General features: G+C 40.7%; 1 protein-coding gene across 3 annotated transcripts in view; it reads left to right on the top strand.

Annotated features, from left to right (window-relative positions):
• The window catches only part of LOC122558555 (diacylglycerol O-acyltransferase 1-like), a 177,894-nt gene that overhangs the window by 134,496 nt on the left and 24,914 nt on the right, over positions 1–18,484 (top strand). For all 3 annotated transcript variants that reach the window (XM_087996049.1, XM_087996051.1, XM_087996050.1), the window contains one exon: positions 18,194–18,306. In XM_087996049.1, coding sequence (XP_087852175.1) covers positions 18,194–18,306 — 113 coding nt within the window. The remainder of the gene's footprint in view (positions 1–18,193; positions 18,307–18,484) is intronic.

Here is an 18,484-nt window from a genome sequence, read left to right as displayed (position 1 = left end):
ATGATGGGGATCATTTTACAAGGTGTACCCCAGTTTGCCATTTATGTGGATGATGTGATAATAACTGAGAAGACCAATAAAGAGCATTAAGAGAACTTGGACATAGTGCTTAATGTTTCTGTAGGGCGGTGTAGGCCTTAGGAGGGAAAAATATGTTCTAGTCACCCAAGTGACCTACTTGTGCTACAGAGTTGATAAAATGGGTTTACACCCATTGGAAGATAAAGTGAGGATGATCAAAGCTGCCCCGCTCCCACGTCTGCACCGAAGCTTAGGTCTTTCTTGGGCTGGTGAATTATTATTACGGGAATTTGATACATAATCTGGCCTCCATCCTGGCAGCCTTACATTTGCTATTGAAAAAGGATCAGCCTTGGAAATAGTCTCATAGCCAAAATGTAGCCTTTAGAGGAGTGAAGGAATTGTTATTGTCATCTAAGGTGTTGGCACACTATGATCCCAAGCAAAACGCATTGCAAACATGCGATGCCTCCTCCTACGGCATCAGCATGGTGTTGGCTCACCAGTGACCCAATGGAGAGGAATGCCCAATAGTGTATGCTTCTTGAATTTTGGCTGATACCGAATGAAAATACATCCAGATCATAGAATCCCTACAGTGTGGAAGCAGGCCATTCGACACAACAAGTTCACATTGACCCTCTGAAGAGTATCCCACCGAGACCCATTCCTCCACCCTAGCCTGTAACCCTGCAATTCCTGTGGCTAATGCACTTAAACTTCATATCCCTGAACACTATGGGCAATTTAGTATGGCTAATTCACCTAACATGCATGTCTTTGGACTGTGGAAGGAAACCGGAGCACCCGGCAGAAACACACAGCAGACATGGGAATAACCTGTAAGCAGACAGTTGCCTGAGGTTGGAATCAAACCCAGGTCCCTGGTACTGTGAGGCAGCAGTGCTAATGACTGAGCGATCACTTGACAGGCATCTTTGGTATGAGAAAGTTCCACCAATACCTTTATGGATGTAAATTTGTAATAGTAACAGACTATAAACCCCTGCTAGGGCTACTTAAAGAGGACAGGGCCATGCCACCCATAGCTTCAGGTTGAATTCAGCGGTTTGCTCTCATTCTAAGTGTGTACAATTACAAGTTAGGACACTGGGAGGCCAAGTAACAAATGCGGATGCCTTGAGCTCCCTCCCTGTAGCAGATATACTACCATTGGTGCCACCACTGAAAGAGTCCATTTCTGATTTTAAACTTTCTGGACACCCTTCCATTCACCATTGACAATGTTAGACTGCAGACACATGAAGATTCTGTTCTGGCAAAACTAAAATAGCTGATGGTGATGGGAAAACAAAAGGGCCTATGGGGAGCAAGAGAAATTGTCCTGAGCAAAGATCACCGTTAGATACTAGCAGGACTCCACCAGAGTCATTCAGGGGTTTCTGAAATAAAGATATTGGCGAGAAGTTATGTCTGATGGCCAAGACTGGATACTGATGTAACTGCATTGGTGGGGCAATGTCCAGAGTGCCACAAGAACAAATATTACCATCAGCAGCTCCCCACATTCGTGTTAATGGCTGAGTAAACCCTGGAGTAGGTTACAAATCAAATATGTTGGTCTTTACAAGGGCTGTATGTTTTTAGTCATTGCCATTTAGTCATTAGCCCATTCAAAGTGGTTGGACATCCATAGAGTTAATTCGTCAAGAAGACTCCACACTAAGTTAAATCTGATCTTCCTGGACAGGGGGCGGAGGAGAATGAAATAGCATCTGGAACACTAATGCCAGTCACAAGACTCTGCTAAGTGAGAGAGACACTTTACTTCAGAGTGCAATGTTTGGTGTTGAAACCATGGAAATGGCACTGCGTGGGTAAAAGGCATGGTCAACGCGAGGTCAGGTCCCTTGATGTACAAAGTTCGGATAAGAGACAGTCCTGAAATCTGTAGCCTCGCAAACGGAATAGGAGCAAAACATACCCAGCCTCTCAGAACATCCTTCTGCCTAGCCTCAAAGAAACCTCTGAGGATGAGATGGACATGGCAATGTCACAGCCATTACCACCTGAAGAAGATGAATTTCCTCCAAGATGCTTTGGGCGCAGGAGACAGGCTACAGGCTACATTCCGCTAGTATCTGAGGCCAAGATAGAGGAACCAGACCTGGTGCGAAAATGCCCCTGAAGATGCTATAGTAAAAAGAACAGGCCTACATCCCAATACTTAGAGGGGTAGAGATGTAGTGATTAGAATTCGGTCAGCCAGGAGGACCTCATAGAATATGAGCTCCCTGATTGGGGCTGTTAACCTGGTCCAATCAGGAAGTTCTGGGTGATAGATATAAACCGGAGTGTGGGACTCTTCAGGATCTGGGCCCGCAAGCTTTGTAGTTGTTGTTGGTATGCAGACTCGAGACAGCAAAAGAGTCCCACTAGATCTGAACTAAGAGATCTGGCCAGCGTCCAGGAGAGTACACATCCTGGAAAGTCCCACAGGAACATTTAAATGCTTAGCAATATCCAAGTCAGAACCAATCAAAGTTATCTTCTGGTTAACCAGTCACTGAGTTCTGATGGAGGTTCAAACCTGCACAGCCTTTTCAGAGATTGCAGAACTAGTCTTTAACAAAATTCACTCTGAACCCCAATCCTGAAGCTTGTGCAAGACATTGGCGAGACTGCGATCCTTCACCGGGGAACCTGTACAGATTGAGGCAAAACTTTGGTCTCTTATAAGAAGCAGCTGGGTCAGTTGCCACTGATTGTGGTAAAAGACTTCAGACCAAGCTTGGTGGGGAAAAAAAGATGGTTGGGAAAGATTCAACTTGATAAAAGAAAAAAAAATAAACCGGAGTGTCAAGGGTTCTGCTGTCTCCGGGTGCCAGTTCTGAGCTAGCTGGTTCAATGTCATGTTCTATACATGTGTAAATAAAGATTGACTTGGTGACAGGATACTGGCCTTGGTGGAGTTATTTCAGCTTGTAATCCTTTTTTTCATAAAACTGTTCACTTCAGTGCATTTATTAAGACCAATCAGCTGACCTATTTGCATACAGCACCCTGTATGACCAGGGATGGGGTGTAACCTTCCCAGGCCCTGAACAATGTGGGTTTATGGCAAGAAAAAATTGGGAAAAATGGGCGAGAGGTGAAGCAATACCTTTCATGATGTCAGGACTAAAAAGTCAACCAATCCAAGAAATCAAAACAAGATTCTTGCTGGTGAGCAAAGGGAGGCCTATAATGGGGATTAACATTCATTATCACTCTCATTGCAACTTAATCTCACCTCATTAATATGCAGTCTTCCAATTTCCCCATTTATGGGATAAGAACTAGATGTTACAAATTTTCGACATGAATGTTTAAGCAGGTACCTGGCATCTCTAGTTTGCCACTTGCACCTTCAGACCTCCAATATGGACATCCAGCAGCAACATCTATATCCATTCCATGGGCAGCACCTGCATGCACCCTATACCCAAAGACATTGGCATCCAATATAGACGTGATGGTACAGAGAACACCGAACGGAGAATTCACTACAAGGGTATACAGGAAAGCCACACACACAGACCAAGTCCTAAACTATGAAAGTAACCACCACAACACACACAAACGAAGCTGCATCAGGACACTATTCAAAAGGGCCACAACACACTGCAGTACACCAGAACTGCAAAAAGAAGAAGAGGAACACCTATACAAGGTATTCGCCAAAAACGGATACCCGCGCAACTTCATCAACAGATGCCTAAGAGAAAGACCACGGAACGAGGACATACCACAACCAAAAGGACTAGCCACACTACCATACATCAGGAGCATCTCGGAACTGACAGCCAAACTACTGCGACCCCTAGGACTCATAACGGCACACAAACCAACAGCCACGCTCAGACAACAACTCACCAGAACGAAGGACCCGATACCCAACATGAGCAAAACTAATGTAGTGTACAAAATACCATGCAAGGACTGCACAAAACACTATATAGGACAAACAGGAAGACAGCTAACAATCCGCATACATGAACATCAACTAGCCACGAAACGACACGACCAGCTATCCTTAGTAGCCACACATGCAGACAACAAGCAACATGAATTCGACTGGGACAACACTACTATCATAGGGCAAGCCAGACAGAGAACAGCCAGGGAATTCCTAGAGGCATGGCATTCATCCACAAACTCCATCAACAAACACATCGACCTGGACCCAATATACCAACCACTACAGCGGACAGCTGAAACTGACAACCGGAAGCGGCAGGGACAGACTACTATAAACACCGGAGGAAACATCAAAGAAGCGCTTCGCAGGAGGCTCCCAAGCACTGATGATGTCGCCTAGCCAGGGGACGAAATGTTTGCAACAAAAACTGTGAACCTATATGGCTAGATCCCTCAGTATGTTGATGCTACTAAGGGTTCTGCCATTTACTGCACACTTCCCTTCAAATGTTTGGATTCATACCTGAAATGAGCAAGTTAAGTACTTCTTCTTCAATTTTGACAATGTGAGGTCCTTCAAAAACATCATTAAATGGACACTGATAAATGAAGCTGAATTATTACAAATAATTAGATTATAGCTACAGGTAAATGGGTATGTACCATTGGAATTAATACTCCTTATAGAGGTGAAGCATAAGATCATGAGAGGCTTGGTTAGGGTGAATGCACTAAATCTTTGTCCCAGAGTTGCAAATCGAGGACGAGTGGACATTAGTTTAAGGTTAAGGAGAAAAAATAAAAGGGAACCTGAGGGGCAACCTTTTTACACAGGGGTTGGCACAGAATGAATTGAGGCAGGTACATTAACAATATTTAAAAGGCATTTGGACAAATGCATGGATAGGAAAGGTTCAGAAGGATATGGGCCAAGTGCAGGGAAATGGGGTTAGAGTGGATGGACATTTTGGTCAGGCATGGACCAGTTTGGGCCAAAGGGCCTGCCTATGTGCTGTTGGACAATGTGACTCTAAATGTTAAAACTCACTTACTATGACATGTCACCTATGCTGTCTGTGAGCCCTCAGGAACTCATTTTTTCCTTCCAGCTGTATCTGAGTACAGTCATGGATTCTGCAACTGCACGAGATGCTGAAACTCGGTGGGAATGCTGTCCAGAGTAAAGTCTACCAATGACGTAGACTTTCTAGAAAGGAGACTATTGGCTATGGAGGTTTTGTCATGTGACCCAAGGAGCATTTGTGGCTACAGGGTTCAGATTTGTGTCCTGCATAGATGCAGCTGCACCTTTCTTTGGTCTTAATTCCCACAGGGTTGATGGTGGCAGGCAAGGTGGAGGTAAAAGGTCCAAGCAACTCTGGAGTGACTTGAGAAGCAATTTCTGGGGTGCATATTTGGCTCTGTCTTTGTCTTGGTGCCTACTGGCACCACCCTGTCTCCTTGTAATGAAGGGACACCTGGAATGAGGTCACGTTTCTTCATCCTTTGTTGCCCCAATGGCTGAAGTGATGGAATGCAGGTTGTTATACATCTGCAGCAGATTAGTCATCGAGTCCATGCTTCTTACAATCTTATACATTTAATAAGACCCCCCCATCGCCTCAGTCTCCTATGCTCTAAGGAAAAAAAGACTTAACTTGTCCAATCTCTCCCTATAACTCAGTTCTGCCAACATCTTTGTAAATTTCTTCTGCACTCTTTCCAGTTTAATAACATCCTTTCTATAGCAAGGTGACCAAAACTGAACACAATATGCCAAGTGCGGCCTCACCAACGTCCTGTACAACTGCAACATAATTTCCCAACTTCTATACTCAGTGCCCTGACAGATGAAGGCCAGTGTGCCAAAAGCCTTCTTCACTGACCTGTCTACATGTGACTCCTCTTTCAGAAAATCGTGCACCTGAACTCCATGGTCTCTCTGCTTGTGCATTTGTCTGAAGTTCTGAATTGCCAATACCATGGGGTCCTCGCCTGTGTGAGACTGACCAGGTGCTTGGTTTCCAGCAGTTCTCTGAGTGCCAGTGACCTGTAATGTTTCTTTCTTGACCAGATGCAGAGACATGGCAGTGATGGATTGACCAGCAGGTGCTCTGGACTTTACTCTGGACAGCATTCCACCAAGTTTCAGCATCCCAGCTGTTTGGTGGAGCAGGGGATATCTTGCATGGCTGCCCTCTTAACTGCTGAGACCATGGATATACCGTTCGTACCTACAGGAGACAAAAGAGAGGAAGTGTCACCAAAGAGTAGATGTTAATGATAATAATAGATTCACAGTGGGGGTAATGGGAGAGTCAGCACAAGAATGGGGACTGCCTCTATTGGCTAGTTTCTTGTATAATGGAAGAAAGAGAGGGATTTAGTGAGTTGAAAGTGGCATAGTTGTTAGTGCTGGTGCAGGTAGGGGAAAGATGAAGTGTTACATTTGAGCAGGCAATGCAGATTTAACTATATAGATGGTTTGGGGAGCTGAGCTAGTGAAGAAAGGTGTACCATGGTCGAGCATGAGCCTTGCTGGATGCTGGGATAGCATGTAAAATAGCAGAGAACAGATGGTTACACTTACCCTGGAAAAGAAGAGAAGTCACTGATGTTCTTCTTACGCTGCTGAGTGTTTGTCCACACTGTGGAGACTGCACTCAACTCAGTGGCTTTTCTACTGGTCTTGGGAATACCTGAAACCAGGATGCCAATTTCCCCTTGTCTGCTACTTGTGGGGTGTAAATCGCTAAGCTGGGTGGATCCAGGCTGCTAATACTTGACTGAGTGTGTAGTGGTCTTTTGAATATGTCATCACTGCGAGAGAAGTCAGTATATCCTGGCATTGCTGAGTACTTCCAGCGAAAGCAAGTGTTAGCATTGGATAGGAGGGTATCATAAGGATGTGATAACTAATCATTAAGCCAAGTTTGAGATGATCACATGAGAAAATCCTAATGAGGCCTAATGAGAAGAATCCCTCAATGAACTTTGATGACCACTGACACTCAGCAGATTTCTGGTAAAGTTCATATCCATATACAGTGATTGTTTAATGCAATATCCTAAGAAAATTAGGAAGGCTAAGGATGAAAACAGGTCATTGACCTGTTTATCCCTCTATTATTCAGCTGTCCCAGTTTAAAAATGCTCTAAGTACTGTAAATACCTAGATGTCTACTACCTTGCTTAGCACATAATCCTACATTAAGCAATTTATCTGGTATGACTAGTTTCAGCTTTATTTCAACATAGCATTTAGTTGTATACTTTGTCTTAACCATTCAATATTTTATATATATCAATCTTTTTGTTTGTCATGACTGTAGAAGGTGAGGTTTTTAAACATCTCCAAGCCATTCTGCAATTATACTGACTTACTTCAATGCTTGCAATTTAGTTGATGGCATAATAATCGAAATCACCTTGCATCACACCAGGGTCATATGCTGTCTTTTATATTTAATATTTATGAATGGTCTTTATTTCAATGATGTGAGCCTGATAACAACTTAAAACAGATCTTTTTGATTGAAGTTAAATCTAAGTAAAATTTTTAGTTTATTTTTTTCACAGAAAATGTTTTAAAATAAAATGAATTTTCACAATTTAAAAGACTACGAGTTTAAAAACATGTGTTAAGGCTGGAATGAGACTGATCTTGGGATATCACAACTCATACCATTTTAGAGTAACATGTTGAGAGTCCATTACACAAAGATATTAAGTAATTCATCAGCTTTCATCTAAGGTAACCAACCAGTATGTACACTTATGCAAAGGCCACATATTTTTCTATTTTGTGACTATAACACAAATTGGAAGTGTATTGCTTCTTAACTGAAGGACCAGAAATGTTTTGCAACTTGAAAATTAATTGCTACGCATTTTTGAACTATGCAATACAATGTTGTTTTTGATGCAGTGAGGGAGGGAATCTAAGACTTGAGTGGCATCAAGAGTCTTTTGAAGTTAGGAAATTCTGTCTGACAAAAGCCCTCTGGCTGAGGTATAAGTGTCAGGTCGGCAGAGAGAATAAAAAGTCTGCAACTGAAAGCATCCATCTCTTTATTCTGTCACTCTCTTGGGAAAAAGATAGGAAGCAAAGAAAATTTATAGGAATAAGTTCAAACAAGAAAAGACTATCGATTCAAAAACAACCATTATCCTACAGACAGCAGTGTGTCATTGGTGTCACAAGTCAAAAGGACAATGTGATTTCATTTAACCAATCTTTGGAATCTGGCCCTTCAATCCTCAGAATTCCATTTGCCTTATCTATATTCTTTCCCCATCCATAGTACCTGTGTTAAACCATGTATCTTGGGTTTGTCTTAATTTATTTAGTTTGTTCATTTGGGCTCTTTAAAGAGTATAGTTTAAGTTCCATAGCAGCAGATTAGCAATACTTTCTTTTATAGGCTTTTTGTTATAGTTGTGTGTTACAATAAATAGTTATTTTTCTGTCACTAACAAAATCTGATGTCGATTTTCCTTAATATCGGTCATGCAGGCAAATTGATCATTTTGTGGTCACATTGGAATTTTTTACATTGTAGAATGACTTGTAGAAAAGTGGGATACTATTACCGTCAAAGTCTTCCCAGTTAAGTCATAATTCCTAATGTGGCAAGCGCAACTTATTCATGAGGACACCATCGCGAATCCTGGAATTGATGTGAATGGAAGAAGCAGGACCATAAGACCATAGGAAGACATTTGGTAACAGTCAGCTTTAAAACAAAACCCAATAAAGTGTTGGTTTATGCTTGGGGTGAAAAGGAAGTTGTGAGAGGTTTGCTTTTACAGATAAAAGTTATCAAGAAAGAAAGATAATATAATTGCAAAATCAAGATCCTACCCATAAATGTGATGGGTTATTTGGAAATAGGAGTGAAATTGAGCTATGTAAGTAAATGAGTTTTGAGAAGATTTGTAAGTAAAGTTTTCTGACTCTAATCTTGGAAATTGAAATCAAATGTCTTAACAAAACAATAAATTACATTTTAGAAAGGAATTGGTCATTTGGTTAGTTGAACTTGCTTCACTATTCAGCTAAACCAAGTCTGATTATCCACCATCCTGCACTACCTCCATATTATATCATTAGTTTCTAGAAGTCTATCAATTTCTGGTTTGAACATGCCATGTAACTGATCTCCAACAGTAGTCTGCAGCTGACATTCATGGCTAATTTTATTTGTCATGGGCATGTTGAACAGAGCGTAAACAGAGCGTAATTGTTGATGGGAATCTGGAGGTCCTTTTGGATGTGAGTGCTACCCATGGAATGTGCCCTGAGATGTTAGTGACTGATGGAGGTCAGAAGAAACAGGCAGCAAGCTGAAGGAGCTAGATGACTGTTCCCACTTTCATGTCGACAATTGTTGCTGACTATTTCCAACCTGGCAGGTGGGAGAATAGGCAGCTGCATATCAATGAGGCAAGTTGATATAATAATGAGGATGTCAATGCATGCAAATAGACTTTTTACTGCTAACTAGCAAGAATCTTGTCTTGCTGTTCAGCATTTCGTTGAAAAATGGAACATTTTGCTGTCAATGACTGGAAGCTGCTCTTCACTGCCAATCTCATGTGTTTCTCCCAAATATGTGAAAGCCCACATTGCTTAGTGTCTGGGAAGATTCCATCTAATTTAACCATTGTAGGTTGTGGTTAAAAAGAAGGTGGCTCATTAATGTCCTTTAGGGAATAAAATCTGCCAATGTTATGTGATCTAGCCAGCATGTCTTAGAGTCATAGTAATGTACAGCACGGAAACAGACCCTTCGGTCCAAATCATCCATGTCGACCAGCTATCCCAACCCAATCTAATACCACCTGCCAGCACCCGGCCCATATCCCTCCAAATCCTTCCTGTTCATATACCCATCCAGATGCCTTTTAAATGGTACAATTGTACTAACCTCCACCACTTCGTCTGGCAGCTCCATTCCATCTACCACCCTCTGAATGAAAAGGTTGCCTCTTAGGTCTCTTTTATATCATTCCCTTCTCACCCTAAACCCATGCCCTCTAGTTCTGGAGTCCCCCACCCCAGGGAGAAGACGTTGTCTATTTATCCTATCCATGCCCCTCATGATTTTATAAACCTCTATAAGGTCACCCGTCAGCCTCCGAGATTCCAGGGAAAATAGCCCCACCCTATTCAACCTCTCCCTATAGCTCAAATCCTCCAACCCTGGTAATATTCTTGTCAATTTTTTCTGAACCCTCTCAAGTTTCACAAATTCTTTCCGATAGGAAAGAGACCAGAATTGCATGCAATATTCCAACAGTGATTCCAGACTCACAGCAATATGGTTGATTCTTAATTGCCTAACAAGCCACTCAGTTCAAAGGCAATTAGGGATGCCGAATAAAAGCTTCCCCAACCATCGACACCCACAACCCATGAATGAACACAAAAATAGAATGAACTTCCCTCCACTGCAATTCCAGAAAACACATTCCAAATTCAAATCACTCTTTGTATGAAAATATTTTTTTCTCACCTTGCATTTGTTCTTTTGCAAAATGCTTTTAAACTGTGACCTTTGTTTCTCAATCTTCTACAAGGAGGAACGTTTTCCAAATCTCTTATACTTTTGAAAACTTCCGTCAGGTCTACTCTCAGCATTCTGTTCTCTAAGGAAAACATTCTAAACTTCTCAGATCTGTCCTCATGACTGAAGTTTCTCCACCCTGGAACCATTTTCATGAACCTTTTTCTGCACTATGTCCAATACATGAGAATAATGCTGGAGAAATAAAAAATGAGAATAAGGAAATGGCAGAAGAGTTGAATATGTATTTTACAATCGGTCTTCACTGTAGAGGATACTAATAGCCTTCCAAAAATAATACACAGTCAAGCAAAAAGAGGGAGAGGAAGTAAATGTAATTAACAATGATTAAAGAAAGTGCTAGGGAAACTAATAGAGCTAAAAGCCATTAAGTCTCTTAGACCTGATGGGATGTATCCCAGGATATTAAAGGAAGATACAGAGATATTAGATATATTGGTAGTAATCCTCCAAAAATCCTTAGGTTCTGAGAATTGGAAAACTGCCAATGTAACACCTTCATTCAAAAAGGGAAGTAGACAGAAAAAGGAAGTATAGGCCAGCTTAACATGTTCTGGATGTAGGTTTGCTCGCTGAGCTGGAAGGTTCATTTCCAGATGTTTCATCACCCTACTACGTAATATCTTCAGTGGGCCTCCAGGTGAAGCACTATTGATAATTCCTGCTTTCTATTTATATGTTTGGGTTTCTTTGGGTTGGTCATGTCATTTTCTGTGGTGACATCATTTCCAGTGGTGATGTTATTTCCTGTTCTTTTCCTCAGGGGGTGGAAGATGGGGTCTAACTCGATGTGTTTGTTGCTAGAGTTCCAGTTTGAATGTCATGCTTCTAGGAATTCTCGTGCTTGTCTCTGTTTGGCTTGTCCTAGGATGGATGTGTTGTCCCAGTCGAAGTGTGTCCTTCCTCATCTGTATGTAAGGATACTAGTGAGGGAGGGTCATGTCGTTTTGTGGCTAGTTGATATTCATGTATCCTGGTGGCTAGTTTTCTGCCTGCTTGTCCAATGTAGTGTTTGTTACAGTCCTTGCACAGTATTTGTTTTGTAAATAACATTAGTTTTGCAGAAGTATTTTGCAAACAACAAGCAAAACTAATGTTATTTACAAAATACCATGCAAGGAGTGTAACAAACACTACATTGGACAAACAGGCAGAAAACTAGCCACCAGGATACATGAACATCAACTAGCCACAAAACGACATGACCCGCTCTCACTAGTATCTTTACGTACAGTTGAAGAAGGACACCACTTCAACTGGGACAACACACCCATTCCAGGACAAGCCAAACAGAGACACGCAATAGAATTTCCAGAAGCATGGCATTCCCACCGGAACTCAATCAACAAACACATCGAGTTAGACCCCATCTACCACCCTCTGCGAAAAAGAACAGGAAATGATGTCACCACAGGAAATGATATCACCAACCCAAAGAAACCCAAACATTTGATAGAAAGCAGGTATTATCAACAGTGCTTCGCCCAGAGGCCCACTGAAGATGTTACCCAGTAGGGTGATGAAACGTCTGGAAATGAACCTTCCAGCTCAGCGAGCAAACCTACATCCAGAACCCCAACCTGAGCTACAAATCTTCTCAAAACTCGCTAAGCTTAACATGTTATTGGGAAAATACAGGGATCTGTTACAAAGGATGTATTAATGTATTACATATTTTTAGAAATATGTAATACATTAATACACAGGTTCTTGAAGGGGAAAATACGCCTGATAAATTTATTAGAATTTCAAGTAATGTAGTTAAAGGGGAACAGTGGATGTAATATATTTGATTTTCCAGAGGCATTTCCTAAAGGACATTAGGCTACTTAATAAGAACCCATGTACTGGCGGTAGTACATTAGCATAGGTGGAAAATTAGCTAATTCATAGAAGACAGAGAGTTGGGATAAGGGGTGCGTTTTCAGAATGGCAACCTGTAACTAGCGGAGTACCACAGGGATCAGTGCTGAGGCAATAATTATGTACAATTGATGATTTGGATTTGGGAAGTGGATGCACTATAGGTAGGAAAGCAAATTGTGAGGAGGCACAAAGAGTCTGTAGAGGAATATAGACAGGTTAAGTGTGTGGCCAAAAAAACTTGGCAGTTGGAATATGTGAAAATGTAAAGTTATGTACTTTGGCAGGAAAAATAGTGGAGCTGAATATTACTTAAGTGGAGAAAGACTGTGTAAGGCTATAGAGATACTTTTGCATAAATCACAAAATGCTTGCATACAAGTTCAGCAGCTGATAAGAAGGCAAATTAAATGCTGAGCTTTATTTCAAAAAGAAAATACAAGTGAGGTACCAGAGAATTGAAGATCTGCAAACATTTTACCATTATTTGAAAAGTTATGAGGGATGGGCCAAAAAACTATACACCAGTCAATCTAACCTTGATGTGGGACAATCACAAGAATCAACACTGAGGGATTGGAATAATTGTTACTTGAAAAGTCATGATTAGTCAGGAATAAACAGCATTCTCTTGCTAAGAGTAGGTTCTGTGGACCAGACTAAACCCCCTCGAAATATATTAACAAGATAGCTCAGACATAACTGTTTCTTATTTTAAAGGCATTCCGGATGCAATTTGATTGGTCAAATTACCAATCCCGAAGCAAAACACACTTCATTGATACACCAAATAGTTAAAATACAACAAATGAAAGAAGGGGAATAACAATTCTATTGGAAAACTTAACAGAACAATAGATTTAACAGTAACTGTTTCAATATAGAAACATCCCATTAACACACCCTAGGCAAAGGCAAATTCAGTAAAATAGATTGGCTCACAAGCAATTCTAGCAGCAAGAAGAGAACCCCAGCTTTTAGCTATAGTAATGAGAGGAAAAACAGCTTCCACATCCAGCTTGAAAGACCCCAGCAGCTGTGACCAAAAAAACTAAAAATAAATTGCCTGGTTCTGTGGGAGCTTGACCCCAATTCAGGCTGTTTCTATTGTTCCAACTTAAAAAAAAACACCAAGGTCTCACAAGCTCACAAGGTCTATTTGGATTTAAATAGACAGCTCACCACTTGTGTCTTAAAACCTCTCTTCAAAAAAATCCAGGACAAAATACATCTCTTAAAAGCTGTAGCATTGTCACACCTCCACACTTAAAAAAAAACTTCAATGAACAAAGCTCATTTTTAAAAACCTTTAGTCCTATATTAGTATACCAGAATACATATACATGACAGTGACTCAATGCATGCAAACATTCACTACAACCGTTCATTTCAGTCCTTTTCTATCAGCCACAGAACACTTCTATCTTCTTTCATCATAGTCACAACAATGCATCAGCAGTAATGCTCTCTCATCCTGCCATCTGTATGATTTTCTAATTGAATGGCTGCAATAATAAACTCCTTCGAAATAGTATGGATTTTTTATCTTAAAATTTTACAAAAACTTGAAGGGGTTTTAATCAATATATACAATTGTCTCAGCCACATTATTGGCAATATAAATATTGAAATGTTGCAATGCCAACACCAAACTCAAGGTCTCCTTCTCAATCATGGAATATTTTGGTTGATGTTTATTAAATGTTCTGGGAAAATATCCAATATGTCTTTCTATCTTCTAATTATCTTCTTGCACAAATACAATATGGATACATCACTTGTATTAATAGTCACCTTGAATAGCTTTGTGTGGTTAGGTGTGGCTAACACTGGGGCAATAGTCAACATTGCTTTCAGACTGTCAAATGCCTTCTGACATTCATTTGTCCACTGAACCTTTCTGCACTTCTTCAACATGTCAGTCAGTGGAGCAACCACACTGCTAAAATTAAGTACAAACTTTAGATAAAAGAACACTGAGTCCCAGGAATAACAGTACTTCCCTCTTCATCAATGGTATGGGAAATTCCCCAATAATCTTCGTTTTCACATTTCATGGGACCATCTTTCCATGTCCAGTGACATAGCCCAGGAACGTGACTTGGTTTTTGTGAACTCACTCTCAGCCAGATTTATCACCAAGCCTGTCTACCAAAATCAATCGAACAATTCTGATAGATGCTTCATGTTCCTTCCATGTGTGACTGAAAATCACCAGATCGTCAATGTACATCCACAGTTGGATCATCCCGAAATGACTTTATTGGCTAGTCTTTATTTGTGGCTGGCACAGTTTTCTTACCAGATGGCATGATTTTAAACTGGTACAAGGTAAAAACAATGACTGCAGATGCTGGAAACCAGATTCTGGATCAGTGGTGCTAGTAGAGCACAGCAATTCAGGCAGCATCCGTGGCATCACAAAGCTAAAACTTCCTCCACTGTTTTAGACACCTGCCTATATCCTCTGAGTAAAACTGAATTAGGAGTATAAGTTACTTGTCCCACCTTTTCAATACAGTCTTCCAGATGTGGAATAGGATTTAAATCAGATTTCATAATTGCATTGACTTTGCAATAGTCCACATATAATCGTTGGGTACCATCTGTGGGTTTTGGTAATATAAATATGGGTGAGCTGCATTCGCTACACCTCACTTCAATTATATTGTCTTTGGGCATGTGTTTAATCTTTTATTGATTCGTGCCAACTTTTGAGTGTTAAATCTATAAGTGGAAATCTATAAATGCTTAATTGGAACTGCACTTCTGAGATCAGTATCATGCATAATTAGATTAGTATTTCCCAGCTTATTCCCATATATCTCCTTCCGTGATTGTAGAAACTCCATCAGGTCATTTTGATTTTCCTCTGGGAGGTAACTCAATAATTAATCCAAATTTTTGAGTTACCTCCCTCATTGTCTAATTTAATTTAAAGGAATGAACAATTCAGAATTATCTGAATTTGATTCTTCACTCTGTGTTGCAACCACTAATACATTCCCCTTTTGCTTACCTTACCTATCAAAATAACTTATGAGCATATTCACATGACACCCTCCAGGATGACAACACTGGTTTGGTTGAGTAAACAGAAAACTGGCAAATGGAAATAAATTGGAGAAATGCAAGGTTATGTATTTGGGAAGGGCAAACAAATCAAATTAATACACATACATGGATAATGAGAGGAGTAGGGCAGGTGAAATGTCATGGAGTATCCACGTACCTGAAGGTGTCAGGGCAGAGAGATAAAGGAAAGCATGAGAACTTTTCCTGCATTGGAAGAAGTATTGAATACAAAAGCAGTGAATACTGATTAGGTCATAGCTGGAGTTTTGTGTATAGTCATTGTTATTCGAAAATCATAACTGCTCGCAAGAGAGTACAGAGGACATTTACAAGAATGTTACCAGGGCTTGAAAACTGCAGTTCTGAAGAAAATGTGAGGATGTTTCAGGTGATTTCTTTAGAACAGAAGAGGTCGAGGGGTGACTTAATTGAATTATACAAAATAATGAGGGGCTTGGCCAGTGCGAACAGGTAAGGTCTGTTTTCCCTAGTAGAGAGGCTAATTACAAGGAGACACAGATTTAAGGTGATTATTCCTCAGTTTGACAAGCCCCTTCATTGGCTAGTATTTCTAAGGGGCTTTCCATGTCTTCTTCTGTGAAGCCATCCACAAAGAGTGCGATCTTATGTTTTTTTCAGCCAAGTGCAACTCTAATTGAGTTTGGTAAAGTAAATTTTACCATAATGCAGAGCATCTTTTCTCACCATGTCTTACCAAATTCAAAACGTTAATTGCCATTTGAGCCGTCACAGTGAGAATCAAGCTCTATTTCCACATCATTTTACGAGGCTCCATTCCGACAGCAACCTGCTGCTCACTGGAGATCTCAGAATTGACTGGCATTCCTCTTACCAGCGCCACTGTTAAAACCATTGTACACATAGGCAGACACTGTTAGTCTAGAACTACCTTAACATTTGCCGCAGACATGGCTGACAGAGGGAAATCCTCGCTCCACTTTGCAGGCATGGTCCTGCATACCCTACTCAATGGGGTGGTACATGGGCAAGGCTTTCCCTTCCCCTGGATAAGCAGTAGAGACTACAACACAGACTATGCCATCCTTGTCCAAAATTGCCACCTCTGTTGAAGCAGTCTCAGGCTTCTGGAGGAATGTCCAGTACTGAAGGAAGAAGGTCAATGACCTTCAGCAATCCAAGGTTAGTACAATATCTCTCTCCAATGCCTCAACAAACTCTATTTCTGCTAATGCATCCATTTCTCACTAAGGATCACACTCTACCACTAATTCCTGTAACATCACACTTACCTACCCAAACGGCACCTGCACTAATGCTGCATACCCTCTGTGCTGACTACTCATTTACTCAGGAAACCTCCCATCACAATACAGTAACAGCTGTCCCACCCACTTTCCTCTTCTTTAATACTTGGTCGTCTCTCATACGAGGAAACCAGCCCACATTAGGGCAGAAAAACTCAAGACAGGTATTGTGCTGCCCATGATACAGCTCCTCATCATTTTGAGCAGAGGATACCCCTGTCTCTGACTGCCCTGAGTGGGGTCTGGTTTGGTATTGAAGGCTATGATGACTTACAGTGCTGGGATTCCCTGACAGAAGCTATTCCTATTAACTGGACTGAGGCCAGACATTGTTTCTATGGTACCTGGCACAGCATGACATTAGTAATATAGATGAGGGAGCAAAGCACAAAAAGGCAAAGCAAAGATGCTGTGAGCATTCAGGTATGCTCACAATGAACGCTAAGGCAGTGACTGAAGAGGTCCAGCCCAATCCAGTTTGTGAGTTGTGTGTATGTCCCTGAGCACAAAGTGTCTTTGCTGCAGCTTTACAGTGATAGTATAATAGACACACATTTGTCCGACTAATCTTTTGCTTTTCAAATACCAAAAGAAGCTTTTACTCTCTGCTTTTATGTGTTTAGCTAGTTTGCATTCATATTCCATTTATTTATTAGCTTCTTGGTCATATTATGCTGGGCTCCAAATCCTCAGACCTATCACTTTTTCTGGCATCCTTTTAAGACAATTCCTTTGCTCTAATGCGATCTTTAACTTCTTTATTAGCTATAGTAGGAAACACCTTTAACATAGTTAAACACCCCAAGGCAATTCAATCTACTTAATGAAGAATTATAAAACAAATTTTGACGTGATACGCATGCAGCTTCACGCTACGAAATATATTTTCATTCAGATTCACAATCAGTGAAGAAATATGTTTGAGGGTATTTTTTTAAAAATACAATATCTAGTTCAGTTCACAAGGGATTCTATTGTGCCTTGACTGGCACTGTTGAATATTTAAATATTGGATAATATGACCATAGTCCTTTGTTGTATGCTCTGAGTCTGCATCTCACCTGTAGTAGATTTGCTACCGTTATCTCCTTTAAGTCTAGGGATCTATAGGGTTTGCTTCATCTAATATGATAGAGGCAATTATGTGCTAATTTAACTAGAAGAGTTTCTTACACAAAACAAGAAATAGTTAGTTTGTCTGTGAGCAACTATTTACAGGTTACATTGATATAATAGTCTCTGTAACAATGTCCATGTCAATGTCAGTTTTCTAGTGCAAGTGAGCTGGTGCATGCAATATCAAAGCAACAAAAGAACTGAAAATATATAATACAGGAGAGCAGTACAGAATGACCTGTTTTCATGGCTATTTAAATAAGCACCTAGCAAAAAATATTAGATTAAAGAATATCCAGTAATACTTGTTTTCTCCTCCAGATTCCCAATCACTTCATGTGGCTCATATTTTTCCATTGGTTTTTCCATTCAACTTTGAACTTTATTGCTGAGCTGATGCGGTTTGGAGATCGGAGATTTTATCGAGACTGGTGGTAGGTGCTTTACTGCACAATATGACCTTCATGCCCATGAAGGAGAAAACAGTTGTTTTCCTAAAAAGTAATTTGCATTGAAATATACAATAGCTAACCTTGTTGAGAGTGTTTTGATGGAAAAGCACAGCAGGTCAGGCGGCATCCGAGGAGCGGATGTTTCGGGTCGCAGCCTTTC

The sequence above is a fragment of the Chiloscyllium plagiosum genome, unplaced genomic scaffold, assembly GCF_037043375.1.
Source record: "Chiloscyllium plagiosum isolate Xiang-an unplaced genomic scaffold, Cpla_swu_hap1 HiC_scaffold_17, whole genome shotgun sequence".
Classification (NCBI taxonomy): Eukaryota; Metazoa; Chordata; class Chondrichthyes; order Orectolobiformes; family Hemiscylliidae; genus Chiloscyllium; species Chiloscyllium plagiosum.
Note: the sequence above shows the minus strand (reverse complement) of the source record. Positions and strands in the feature narration are given on the sequence as shown.